Source organism: Argopecten irradians, chromosome 10 (assembly GCF_041381155.1).
Source record: "Argopecten irradians isolate NY chromosome 10, Ai_NY, whole genome shotgun sequence".
Taxonomy (NCBI): domain Eukaryota; kingdom Metazoa; phylum Mollusca; class Bivalvia; order Pectinida; family Pectinidae; genus Argopecten; species Argopecten irradians.
The window spans coordinates 39,115,630-39,130,313 of NC_091143.1; the positions used below are offsets into that span (position 1 = coordinate 39,115,630).

Genomic DNA, 14,684 nt, shown 5'->3' on the forward strand with positions numbered 1-14,684 from the left:
ATCCCCAGCCGGCTATCAAGTGCGGTATAACGTTTCTTTCCTTTGTATCAAAATCGCGATCATTGACTTCTATGATTTGCAGGTAAACGGTTTTGGCGACAACGCGGACGGTCTATAGGTCATTTTATAGAACACACACCAAAAGGCTCAGGCTATATATTCAGTACTACCTGACATCGTTTCTGTTTGATATCCAATCAATGATATCTATTTGCTTTGAAACTATATTTTTTTCTAATTTTCATAATTTTACATAAACATAACGATCACCTATTTTATTCTTAACATAACGTACATGTATTACTATTGTGGAATCAGCATTGCAATCTAAGCATGTTACACAACTATGGTATCACTGAATGATGTCAAACCTTCGAAAACTTCTAAACGTGAGCAATATGCCGCTGTTATGAGCTTAATTACATATGCTTTATAATTGATATGTTGAATAGGTGAATAATGTTTAAATAGCATTTTAACGAGAACGCATCACTGATATGTAAAAGTTTGTTTTACAAGTGCTATTATTCGCGTGAGTTTTAATTTTGTTGATTTCGAGAGTTGTCCCTAACTGACGAAACTTAAACTTCGCGAAATTGTTCAAAACTCGTGGTTTTATATATTATTTCATATCACCTGAATGAAGCATTCAAATGTTTCAATAGTAATTAAAGAAAACAAGCCACTGCGAACACGCTGCAAGCAATATATCGCGAAAGTTTACGCCCGCCAAATTTGAAAAATATACAGTAACAACGAAATAAAATTTGTGTACTACACATATGATGTTATATTTATTGAATGTTTAGGCCAAATGTAATAATGTAAAAGATATGCTTAAATTATCTAAATATATTGAAAATGTATTTAAAAGGTATCAAAATATCGCCTTTTCATTTCTTATTCCATTTATTTAGTGCTATCAATTTTATTACACAAAAGCTGACAATGAATATTATGCATTTCTCAACCAAAACAATAAAAAATGGATACTGTATTGTTCAAGAGAAACACATGTGACTGAGGCTCAATTGAGCAAATATTATTAAAACCGGAAAATGTTTCTTTGATCTTCTTATGTGTTTTGTATGGACATGTTAAGATATTTTATATGATGTGCAATATGATATATCAAAGTAATATTTATTTCGACGTAACTATTAAAGGTGCTCCACCGCTGAAGAATAGAATTTGTTTCTCTATCAAAAATAGGAGCATACGATTAAGTGGTTTTTTCAGTTGCAAAAGTTACTTACTTTACATTATTATCGTCTTTGGAAAATCTGAGCTTCTTATTTACTTCAAGATAAAAATATCAAATAAATTTAGCTGCTTCCCGAAAAAATTCCATGGCATTATGTCCTATATGGAATGAATTACTTATTGCGCACGCACCAAAAACAAAATCCATTATTTTGTTAAATTAGACATACATAAACGATTAAACATCACTTATGGGACGACTGGTTCGCCCGTTGTCAGTTTAATGTGACCGGGTGGGGTGTGTTGCTTGGTGTCTTTGGCGGCATGCTTCAGTGATATAGCACTACAAAAAGGGTAACAGTTTCACTATACAAGAAGACACAACATGAATATACCGCAGTCTCCCCAAAACACGCACCCCGCACAACATACATGCAACACACCGCATACATGGGAGGCCGTCCTTACATGACCATAGCTGTTAATAGGACGTAAATTAATCAAACAAACAAACAAACAATTGTTTAAATGATGAGTATCATTAATTTATGCTCTGTCGGCGGTGGACCATCTTTAATGTAATATACCACTTACTACTATTTTGTTGTCAACATTGATTAACGGTCTTGAAGTATTTCAATTTGTAAAAAGAACTATCACGTTATCATCACAAATTGAAAATTTAAAAAAAATTGGCGTCGTTCTCTGTGATGTTGCCTCTGATGGCTGATACAACGACAAAATAATTTCCCAGATTAAAAAAAAATCATGTAAGAAATATCCACGGATATAGATTTAATCAGAAGGATTAATTAGACTATACGTTGACTCTTGTGTTGAATGTCAAGTTCGTCCTTTAAGTATAAAACTACATATATGCCAATCACCACAGAAGGAAGAAAACTTTGTTTTGGCTTATTATGACGTCATTCTAACCTACTTGGCTATAGTGCATGGCTGACTGCATTAAGTCACGCTTCAATGGTCATCAGTGTAAGGCGTAATACACAGTGATATATAGCGATAACATTCACACTCATAACCAAATATTCATATCTCTCTTTTTTCTTTCTTTTTTTTTTATTCTTAAATACCATACATTTCCTTCTTTCTTGTTCAAATCGTACTTTCCCATCCAGTTGACGAGCAATTACAATGACCAACGCTACTCTTGCTCCAAAGAGATGAAGCTAAAATTTAAATGAATTGGAACAGATGCTTTTAGATTTACGTCCTATTAACAGAAACAACTAATTGTTCTGCTCTTGTTTTAATAGATAAAAATTACCCTTTTTTGCGGTGTTCGAATGGAGCGTCTTTACATGACCCCCTTTATAAAATGTAATAATGATAGCAATTTAATGATTTTGATCATAACATGTACTTACAATGCGAAAATAACTATTGCGTTCGAGGACGACAAATATTAAAGGAAAATATGAAAACTGCTCTGTAAATATTTCTTATATGATACTATATATAAAATGCAGTTTGGTCTAGAAAACTTTTACAGCCAAACAGGGTTGAAAAATTATCTATCGGCGATACAAAAGACAGACACATTGAGCTGTTTCTATGCCTATATTAAAGGTCCACTACTTTCCAAAACGACAGTAACACGAGATTGATAATTTGTAGAGTCGCAAAAGTGTTTAGCTTACTGTTAATACTATACTTATCATCACCTTTGAAAAGAAATTTAAAAAGAAAAAAATAAATAAAATGTTAATTTTCATTATGCGGGTCGCATTACGCTTCCTGTTGTCGTCCTAAATATTACTGCTAATTGGCTATCACTGCACGTGCTAGACAGCAAAACACGAAATGAATTTTAACATATTTACATTGGTGGCGCAAGAAATTTTGCAATGTTTAGCGTTGTAACCTCATGTTAAATATATTATTAAGAAAATTGTATTTTTTATTTCGGAAAGATAGCGGGCCTTTAAAAGTAATATTAAGCGAATAATAATCATGCTGAAATTAACACTGAACGGAAAAAAAGGAACAAAAACAAAACTGTTATATGAAACAAAAACAAACATTTTATACCAGGCGCAAATATTACGGGCGAGTGTTTACCTGTATTACTAATCACTCAGGTAACATTAAGGCTAGGTTAGCAGATATAGAGTCTCAATACCGTTATATCCTTATATTGCCATATAGACAGCGTATACAATAACGTCTGTGTTTCTGTGTAGGGCAGGCCTTATAAAAGTGTATAAAGAAACGCCTCACGCGGAACAAAAGAACACGATTTAAGCTCCCTCTCTCAACGTAACGAAGGTTGTCACAAGGTATTTACCGAAGCTACGGTTGGGTGGGCAGGATTTTCACCTACAGTCAGTCAATTCGCTAGAACGCTATTAAAGCTTCTATCACCTGTAAGACTACCAGTATATCAAAACAACCGTGTGCAGGCATTGATCGGCTGGCGGAGAGGCTGTCATTTTACCGAGTCAATCTGATGTCGTCTGCTCACCGCACAACAACGCAGAACACAACTCATATCGCCTTCCTAGTTTTTCCTTCAACAGACAGCCTTTAAGGGTTGTCGAACGGTGATTCCTTCACCGTTTTCAACGGCAATTTCACTGGACGTGAAAGAAAACTCGCTGCCATAATGAATTTCAAAAAGTCGAAATTGTACAAGACCATTGTAAATGGTACCCCAGAGGTAGTGATGAAGGCGCTCTGGGACTACCTCAAAAGCGGAAAGGATGTCAATCTAAAGGATGAAACGACAGGAGAATCCTTACTTCATCTTCTTGTGAGGCACGGAGAGAGGTTCTGTACGCCAGAAACCATTCAAGCCATCTATATGTTGGTATGTAAGGATGTAGATATAGATGCCCAGGACCATGCTGGGGAAACTGCTCTCCATATTGTCATGAGAAAGAAAGGAACCTACAGAATTATGATGGCCATCGTCAGGTAAGTCATATAATACAACTAACGAGCTTTAATGCATTTTATTTATAAACATCAAATATGGCGGACTAAGAGTAACGAGTGTTTTCTCCGGTTCTGTTCCGTGTGTATTTCGTGTGGTTGTGTATATATACGCTCAGGTAAAGGGAAGCACAGGTGAAAATATGGATCGCCCAGATAAGCTGATGTACACAGAGAGAAAAAGGAAATGATCGTATACGGTGTCGTCCATGAATAAAACAATTGACATTTACGAACTATTGAGTGAGTGATCAGACATACACATATAATTAAGGCTAGTGTTGTCTCGTTCATATCTCTCGTCTAGAGACAGTTTTCAACAGACGATAACATAAATAACAGCGAAACCGGTCATCCATGACACCTTCGCCATACTTACAATCAGTGAACACAAATAATGTGAGGCTTGATTATGACCTCGGTTTGAAAATTCACTGTGTATTGTGAAATCTAGTCCACATTTATTCCTTTTCCATCCACGAAATCTTTCATTTTGATGAGAGCTGATTTGACATTGGCTTTGAGCTGCCCCTTGCATTAAATAAAATCCGTGGTATGGAGGATTATATGTGACTGGTTGAGGGATGTTTAGTTCTAATATCATACGTATACTGTCTAGTAAACTACGTTTTCAGAATTTTGAAATTAGTTTTACTGCAAGTCTTATCTAGGACTCCTAATTGGTAATCAATTTTTAGATGGTGGAAATTTTGGAGCTGATGAATACCGCTCACTCGTTTGAATTACCCAATTCACGATTCTTTCCATCCTCATCATATCATTATTTAAGCATTACTCTCAATATATTTTTGGATTTATGAAGTCATAGACATAAAAGGAAGGACATTCTTCATAGACGCGAAGTAACATTTAAAAATTCTTTTTGTTTGCACTTTTACATCCACTAACAACGATAGATAGCAAATTACAAAGATAACATTACATGTATACACAATAATAATAAAACATTAACAACTTATGCATTCAGCAAGCCCACTTTCTTAATACAATTCTTTTGGTCTACGGGGAAAAAAAACCTCAAAGATATAAAAAAAATGGAAATGAGTGTAAAATATGAATTGAAATTAATGCAACAAAGCAAAAAACACCCCGACCCCTCTCAGATATAAAAACTCATATATTGATAACATATGCGTCTAAACAATCAGACGAAGGAAATGCATATTTTCGTGATTTCGTATAAAGTTTATGGCTAAGATGAATGGATCACAATGTAAATGTGTCAAAGATGCTGATAATAGTTCCTTATTCTGGTTGGAAACATTGCAGTTGACTCTAATTAAATCCGCACATTACATAGTATTCCCCATTATCACCAAACAGTTAAGTACACTTGTTTTTGCAACTATCATACGATGACAAAATTCCGACATCATACATTCCACGCTTTTCCAAACTACAATGTATAGAATGAAATATAAAAAGTCAAATACTGCAACACAACGGCATTCATTGAGACGCTCGAGTCAGTTATATAGAAAATGTATGGGAAATTAACAAGACTTCCAGTAGACCCCTGAGAGTATACTTTTGACCCCCGAAATCAGATTTCACTCTTGAGAATCACGTGTCTATTTGTCATAGGCTTTGACTCTTCAGATTTCTGAGAAATGATTATATGACTTCTTAATCTGCTCAAAGTCAACTGGATGCCATGTGAATACCAACTGATTATAATGAAATTTTAATCGTTTCCCTATTACCACTTCATCAGTACACCCGTAAATTAACCCACATCAATCTCAACAACCAGCACATGATCTTCTATTCACCATCGTAATTTTCATTTCTACGTCTTCCTGAAACATAATTTGCCATAATATGCCTCTGTGACCCACATTCGTTTGATTAGCACGCCTTTGCCACACAGTTAATCGTTTGTACTTCCGTTTTCGTGTTCATCCCAGTATTCATAACATGAAATTAATTTTGGACCTATTTTCGGTATCATCAGTTTATAAAGCTACTGGTTACGTCATCGACAGAACTATACGGAAATAAAACGAAGCATTAGATAGGTTATTAAAATAATGTTTTTACCTTTTGATTTAAGAGAAATGCATCTCATTGATCGGATTACAAGTCAATGGAAAAGAAACATTGATGCTATCTCTTATATATAGCCATTGTCTAGCGATCACACATGACAATATTGCCTGATATATTAACGCTTTCTAGCCATAAACAACCTTGTATCTTTTCCGTATGGCGACGAAAGGCGTTAACGTAATTCCCGTAATCATAAAATATATTTTACACGATGCATTTTGAATTAATTGGCCACGGATGAGCGATTATATAATGCATGTGGGTACATTTGTACATATAAACCGTCACAGGTGTGCCTGATGGTATAACAATGTCTCGGTTCACGCAACAAAGTATGTTAATTAGTTAACAGAGGTATTCTTTGTTACGCCCTGTTATCCTATACAGATACACTGTACATCAAGGTACCAAGTGTTTGTAGCCAGCCGTCGTTATATCGAAATAACTTACATGCTATAGTACAGGTATAGTACGCGATTTCGCTATCAATATGGTCTAAAGAACTCTAATGGATGGTTTTCTATCTGGTAACAGTGGTTAATGATATTTGCCTTGATTATATTATGTATTATATATATATCAAAATCCTTATCAATAGATGTTTATTTTATTTTTTTTCTTATTTTGATTGGCAATGTAAACCAGGATTCCCAGATATAGACAATCGCCCCCACGGTTTATATTACGGTATGGAACTCACATCGAAAATTGGGGGGGGGGGGGGGGGTATTTATAAAATCAAGATTTTAACCGGTATTCTTTTCAATATCACCATCCGCTGAAGCCAAAGAGAAATCTGATGGCTCTCTACATTATAATAATATGCAAATTAATTGATGATGTAATGTTGTTTTACGCTATCTGATGCGCATTATCGTTGCGCAGGGTAATACATTCTAATAAAGTAACAATTTGAATCGAAAAAACAACTCGTCACAATACAAAAATCAGACAAAAAATGAAAATAACTTTTCGTCTTTAGCATTTTATTTTATTTTAAGTGTACCTTTTAGGGTAGTTAATACATGTAAGCATTGAATTTAGTGGAATGTATTTCTGAAAAAAATACAATCTGTTAATGATTAAAGATGCTCCACCGCCGGTGGTGTTTAATCGTGTATAATATTTATGATTAACACAAACAATAAGATAAAAAAAAATGTGCAAGCGAAACCAGTACTGCATTCCATATACATATAGGACGTAGTGTTCACGGAATTTTTTCGGGATGCAATTAATTATTTTTTAGGTTTTTATCTCACGTAAAATTAGAAGCTGAAACTTTTCAATGGTGGTAATGGTGTAAAGTAAGTAACTTTTGTAACTGAAGAAAAATACTAATTCGTCTGCTTCTGTTTTGCATTGAGAAAAAATGTCATCAGTGGAGCATCTTTAAAGATAGACCATCACATTTACAATGAAACTTATAAGTACCATAAGAAACCAAACAATCAAAAAGATGGCAAATGAGTACTTACATTATGTTAACTTAAACAAAATGTCCTGCTCTGTGCCATCCGATACTGATAATACGTCGAAATTTCTCCAACACAAAGCCATGCTAAAGGTTCTTTCTATATAAAATTATCAAGTATATTACGTAAATATTAATGTTTTCCATTAGCCCAAACTCCAGTTTTAATGTCAACTAAGTTTAAAGTGTAGGTGGGTAATTGTACTACTTTGTAATGACTTCCGGTTTTTATAATCTACTTTGATATGCCTTTTTATACTTACAATAGTAAATTGATATGTGCAGTTATCAAGAAGAGCTTTTGATATATTATTTACCACCATATCTTACCCATATTTTGAGAATTACAATACTTTCAATGCAAAGGACAGGATTTAAAGCGACAAGTACAAATAAGAACTGAAAATGATTTTTGGCAATACAGCAAAAAATAATAATAGTCAGATCATGAAGCCGAGTTGTGGTCTACATTTTATTTTTTTTTGTACATTTTTACGTTATTTAATAATAGTAATTATAAAGTGGTTTCTGCAGGTATGTTTCCATCTAAATATACAAAAAGGCCTAGAGAGCAAGATGTGTACAGTGCACAAATTCAGTGTTGTAACTAATGTTTAAAAGGCATCATACATGTTTGTCTGTCAATTTCAATGATTTTCACCGCGTACATGTAATTCATTTGACCTTATGGTTTTCAATAGATTACTGAAACAAAAATAACATATCAAAAATTTTCCCAAGTTAAAACACATATAACTTCATATGTTCATATAAGAATCCATAATGTGCCACTGTATTTTACTTTCCGGTTTGAGGTTGGTGGTTGATAAGTGGATTTAGCTTAATATCCTTTCAACAACTAATGTCATCTAAGGACATTTCCCAGTATATAGGAGACTGCAATGTATCCGTGCTGTGTCTCCTTGTGATATTGGGACGTTTACCCTTTATATAGTGATATCTCACTGAAACACACTGTCAAAGACATCGACCAACGCATCCCACCCGGTCAAATTATTCTCTTCCAACTGGCAAACTAGTCGTCCCACTCCTTAATACAGCTACTTTTATAGACTATGGTGTGTCGCAATAAGACACAACCCATGCTTACTTCGCATTGTGTGTTAGAAGTAAGAAGTTCAAATTTATCATTTGATCATTCATTTCCCCTATTTAGTCAATTTAATTTTGGATAACATTTTTATATTGGGATGATATTTTATCATCAAATGAAAACGTTATATTACTTACGTTGTATCTTTTATAAAAGGGTTCTTCATCGGGACACATTTTTTACTATTAGTCGATACTGTGTTTAAATTGTTACATAATCCATTGATAGTGTAACGTTTAGATTTCAAATCGCAAGGACTTTTGTATCTAGGGCAAATATATTTTAAAGTTATATGTGTCATAATTTGGCGAAAATTTTGTCTTGTTTTTTTTTCTTCATTAATGTATTGAAAACCATAAAGAAAGGTTTAAAGAATGAAGTTGTGAAAATCATTCGAATGGACAGACAAACATGTGTGATGTCTTATAAACGTTAGTTACAACACAGAAATTATTTACATATGTAAAGTAACATTGTTGTTTTTATGCATTTTGTATGTTAAGATGGAACAATTTCGGCAGAAATCACTTTACAATTACTATTAACACTGTGAAAATGTGAATTGAAATTATAGACTACAAGTTAGCTTCATGATCCGACTGTTATACTCATTTGACTGCGCTGTAGATGTGAATATGATAATATTTACCAAAAATCATTTTCAGCTCTTAGTTGTACTTGTAAAATTAAAACCTTTGCATTGAACGTGTTGTTATTATCAAAATGTTGGTAACTTCAGTGGCGAATTACTAATTAAAAGCTCTTCTTGATTTATGAGTATGAAACATACGGCATATATAGCTTCAACAATGTGTATTCCATAATAGCAACAGCGAGGACACTTTTCAAAAGGACGTTGGTTGTAATGAAATAGTATCGAATACCTTAACGGATCAGTAAAGGGACCTTTGATCGATTTTTGAACAGGTGGACTAAAAACCAACAAGTGATCTCAACTACGCCTCCTTGACATATTTTGTATATGATTTTCTTTAATAGTATGTAAAGGGTCCTTTTGAGATCACTATGGTAAAATCGTACACTTTCTTTACACCCCCCCCCCCCCGACTACCCCCCCCCCCCCCACCGACTACTTGTTTTTTTTTTAAATACATTATAAAAATGTATTTTGTAAATATTTTAATGTAATATCTCTTTTGTATTATTGTTTTGATAAACTTCTATCAAGGATTTATAAGTGGGATCTGCATCCTTGCTTTTACTAAGTTCAAAAATGTTTCCATATTTGGCAAATTCTCCAAAGAAATAATATAGCCCTGTTACATTTCAAACCAGACCAGGTCGGGCGTAGTATACATTGTTATCTCACAGTGTATTTGTCATCGGAGTGGTCTTTGCTTTGATCATGCCTGATCACTCTGTCCAACCGGTAGGTGTATTATGCGCATGAGTGGACAACAATAAATGTCTTCTCCTTCAGCTTCGATTCTTTGATTGAAATGCTTTTTTCCATTCGTTCCCTCTCTATAGGTTATCACAATTGAAGCGAAATGCCCATTGTTACAACAGGTTTTCCGTTTTCCTTTGCCTGACCAACTTCGAGAAACTAATGTGCCGGTAAATGAGGGATGAGTCTGCCCAATATACCATGCCAGTTACACGGGCCTTGTTCGACCTAGAATCTCGCTGTTTACTCCCAAAGGGAATACTTTTCTTGTGTAATATGCGTCATGATGTTCACCCAGTCTTGTGGATTAAAAGGTTTTAGGTCCACTCGTTTTGCTTGCTAGAGTTCACATCTCGAAAATAGTTTACTGCAACGAAAAAAACTATTATTATAGCTATTTCTTTCACTACAGTTATTACTGTATGAATCGACGGTCTATATAGATATAAATGTTTTTGGTCATGTATGTCTGTTGTTCAACATTTTATTGTTTTTACATGTTTGTTTGGTAAGGATGCGGTTCTAAATTTTTGGATATTTGCCATCTCATCTACAAATAATTTGACAAAGCTGAGACAACACACGCATTAGTAAAACCAAAAAAGACATTTGTATATTAAAAAAAGAAACATTATTGCCGACCATTTAAGTCCAGCTCTTCGGAAAATAATAAGAAAACTCATATTAATCATATTACACAGATGCACAGGCCTGCACATTGGGTTTACTTGAAATCATTAATATTTGTTTGATGACTACTTTACCCATATATTCGTAAGCATATGCATATGATGCATTCCATGGCTTATACAATACGGGCACATCTGTTGTCAATGGCATGAAATACAATATAACTTAAACCATACATACATGTAATTAGCAATTGTACCACCAACGGAATTTTCATTGAAACTAAACGGAAATCTATAATCTTGAGGTCATGAAAAGGTAAATGTTGCGACCATGTCTCTCCGTTAGGTATGTAGTGTTTTGCATTAAACATATGACACTTTCTCATAGAATGTAACGTTATAGGACTAGGCAGTGAGCTTAAAATAGGCCGAGGTACAGAGTCTTTAGAATATTAAATCGAGCGATGATTAAGCAAACTTTACACAGAAATTGCAAGTCACAAACCTGCGTTCAACTTGCATCAGATTTCAATGGCGACATTAGGTCAATATACTATTATACAATTTAACGTAAACTGTTTTTTATAAGGCTTTTAATAATAGTTGAAATATTTATCAAATATGAATTGAACAACATTAATTAACCGGTTTTGTATACTTGATGGAAAATATAATGTTAAGGCCAAGTATTGGGCTGTCCTAAATAGCATGTTTAAAAGCCTTGCAAGAAAGAATTGTTGCGATATTACTGGTTTTATATTTAGACAGTGTATATAGCCAACAAACGCCAATACACGAGGAAACAAAATTGCAGAATTGCACCATGTATCATTTCTAAATAACTAGGCCTATTAGAATTAATTGAACAAAACATGTCAAATAACATTTACCATATACACTGTAACCTGATGGACCCCCTCCCACAAATCAACACGTTTACCATATACCCAGGTGAACCTCATCCCGCAAATCAACACATTAACCATAAACCTAGGTAAACCTCCTCCCAGAAATAAACACATTTACCATATACCCAGGTGAACCTCATCCCGCAAATCAACACGTTAACCAAAAACCTAGATGAACCTCCTCCCAGAAATAAACACGTTTACCATATACCTTGGTGAACCTCCTCCCAGAAATCAACACGTTTACGATATTACCTGGTGAACCTTTTCCCACAAATCAACACGTTTACCATATAACCAACCATTCAAGAAAGTGTCATTTCAAATGAACATATATTGCATATCACAGAGTTAGTTCTCTTGTGGGTGGGTATCAATTGTTACGTCATTATTTTGTAAGCGCAATTCATGTCGTTTTCTCCGAAAAAGTATGACGTTACACTCGCAAACATATGACGTCATAATCAATACCAACACGCAAGGGCAGATAACATTGTAATATGCAAATACAAAATACTATAAGTCATATATTTTTTTCCTTTTCCCTTTGAACAATATTCTTTTGACGTATCTCTGTATTAAGGCTTGTCGGTCGGATTGTTGTTTTAACAACTTATTTATGCTCTGGTGATGTACATTTCAACAAATTTGCTTTCGATGTTGGTGTGATTCATATACATGTATATATCAACGGTGTAATCACACCTTTTATTACTCCGGTAAGACTTGGCACCGGTTAACCTACATAACATAGTGCCATCAGTATCATTTGTAAATATATCTGATTTAGCCGTTACCACTGACACCGTACCATGACACCGCCCATAATAGTACGTACCTGCCTGGGGTTCCAAATAGATCTACTATCTATCTCAACTACACGGTACGACCACTCAGCGACGTAATACTATCTCTCGTCAGTTCAGTTTTACCCCGATCACAGCTATTATTTGTTTGAGGTATAAATACGTATGGCTAATCTTTAGTGTAGAAATACGTGGATTCCATTACTGGTTCTAAGCCGCCCTCTGGATATGGAAGTATATCAGAAGAAGAACCTGTTGCAAGCACAATGGTCAAGTAAATGAGCTGTGGACGAAGGTGTATTTGTATTAGTTAGTGATTTGCATAGGTTCAAAAACGTCAATGAACTCAATATCCGCAGCCAAATCATATTTCATATCAAGATACTTTCGCTGTATCCTTTAAAATCTTTGGAATAAAAATTAACGGACTATATCACATCAAAGTATATCTTAACCATGCATTTATTGGAACATAAAGTAATAAAAACTTGACCTATAGTTTTCAATTTTTCATAGCAATTCAGAAATTGATTTTCTTTCCTTTAAACAGGACATATAGATCATATTGTGTAAAAACAAAATATACAATGTGTGGGCTACACTATAGATAGCAATGATATGCAAGTGTAGTTGTTGTCACCTTCATCCATGGTGGCCCGTCTCCTCACCCACTGGCCAAGGAAACCACACTCCTGTGTCATACCTGGCAGTGTGTCATGATTGAACAATCTCTATATCAACATCAACAAATTATTGTCCCGCTGATCACACCGACATTCCCCTCCCCTGTCACGTGTCCCATCATATAGTATTTCCAAATATTTTCATCAACCCCTTTCCGTATAAAACATTGGAAGCCACTGTTGCTAAATAACTCCGAATCGACATCCTATCAAAAGCCCTACATTGAGATTACAACTTAATCTTAATCACCTATATTAGCAGTTGCTATGTGACAACTATTGATTGGTGATTTTGCTCCGAGAGCTCCATTTTTCAAACCACTATTCGTCCTTTCACATCCGAAAACGTTCGCAACTTTTTAAAATATTTCAAAAATATCACATGTAACAAAACCAATCAGAAAACCCCAAATAACCGAGGTTAATAGTTAGATCTGAATTACTCTATAGAGTGTTCATACTTATCAAACAATCCATTTGTATGTAAATCAAAATAATCTTCAATCCATTTATAAGACATTACGATTTCTTCTTCCAATAATGAAATATATTATTTGGATTGGGATGTTTTCTGGTGAAGCAGGATGTCCGATCTGGAACCTCACCCCGCCTATTCAACCATTCTCTAATGAGAGTATTATGGCTTCTCAGATTTCACAAGACTGTTGACTTGTACCAGTCGACACTATCGCCATTTGTCGAGTCCCCGGCGCTCAGTAGGATGTGATTTGTTCTTGTTTGGAAAAGTTTGATTTGTGTAATTTGTGCCATTTTAGATGTTTATCTTTTAAGCTAATTGTTCCCTTTAATAGTGCAGAAAACAAATGAAGAAAATATAACATTTTTACCTACTTTTTCATGTCATGTTTTTTTTTTAATGTTATTCATCATACAGCCTGAGTCTTTGAAAGAATCTGATAAACAATTTGACCTATAAATCATCATTTTTAAAGCTCACAAAAATAGTTTCAAACTTTCTTTTCATAATTAAAAAATAATCCCAATATGATCAGAGCCAGACTATCAATGTTATTAAACAAAAGATAGACTGTCTGTGCATTCTTGATTTGAAAGTATTATACACTGAATGCTTCACCGTCGACAAAGCATAAGCATAAATGCTACTCATCATATGAAGAATAATTTGTGATTAATCGTATATTTATGTCTAATTAACACAAATCATAATATAAAATAATTTATTTTACTCTTTGTGCATGCGCAAATCAGTACTTCATTCCACATAGATTACACTGACATAGATTTTTTCGGGATGCAATTAATTGCTTTAAATATTTTTGATTTGAAGTAAAATTATAAGCTCAAAGTTTTCAATGGTGTAAAGTAAGTAACCAAAGAAAAATACTAATTTGTCTTCTTTTTTTAATAGAGAAAAATAGCATTTATCAGTGATTTGATATCTTAACAATA

At 34.1% G+C, this 14,684-nt stretch overlaps 1 protein-coding gene across 2 annotated transcripts in view; it reads left to right on the top strand.

Moving 5' to 3' along the window:
- The first annotated feature begins 3,421 nt into the window (after window positions 1–3,421).
- The window catches only part of LOC138333863 (serine/threonine-protein phosphatase 6 regulatory ankyrin repeat subunit C-like), a 33,478-nt gene continuing 22,215 nt past the window's right edge, over window positions 3,422–14,684 (top strand). Inside the window, exon 1 of one of the 2 annotated variants that reach the window (XM_069282501.1) lies at window positions 3,422–4,140. In XM_069282501.1, coding sequence (XP_069138602.1) covers window positions 3,830–4,140 — 311 coding nt within the window. In that variant the 5' untranslated portion in view covers window positions 3,422–3,829. The remainder of the gene's footprint in view (window positions 4,141–14,684) is intronic. The other variant, XM_069282500.1, reaches the window with a different exon arrangement.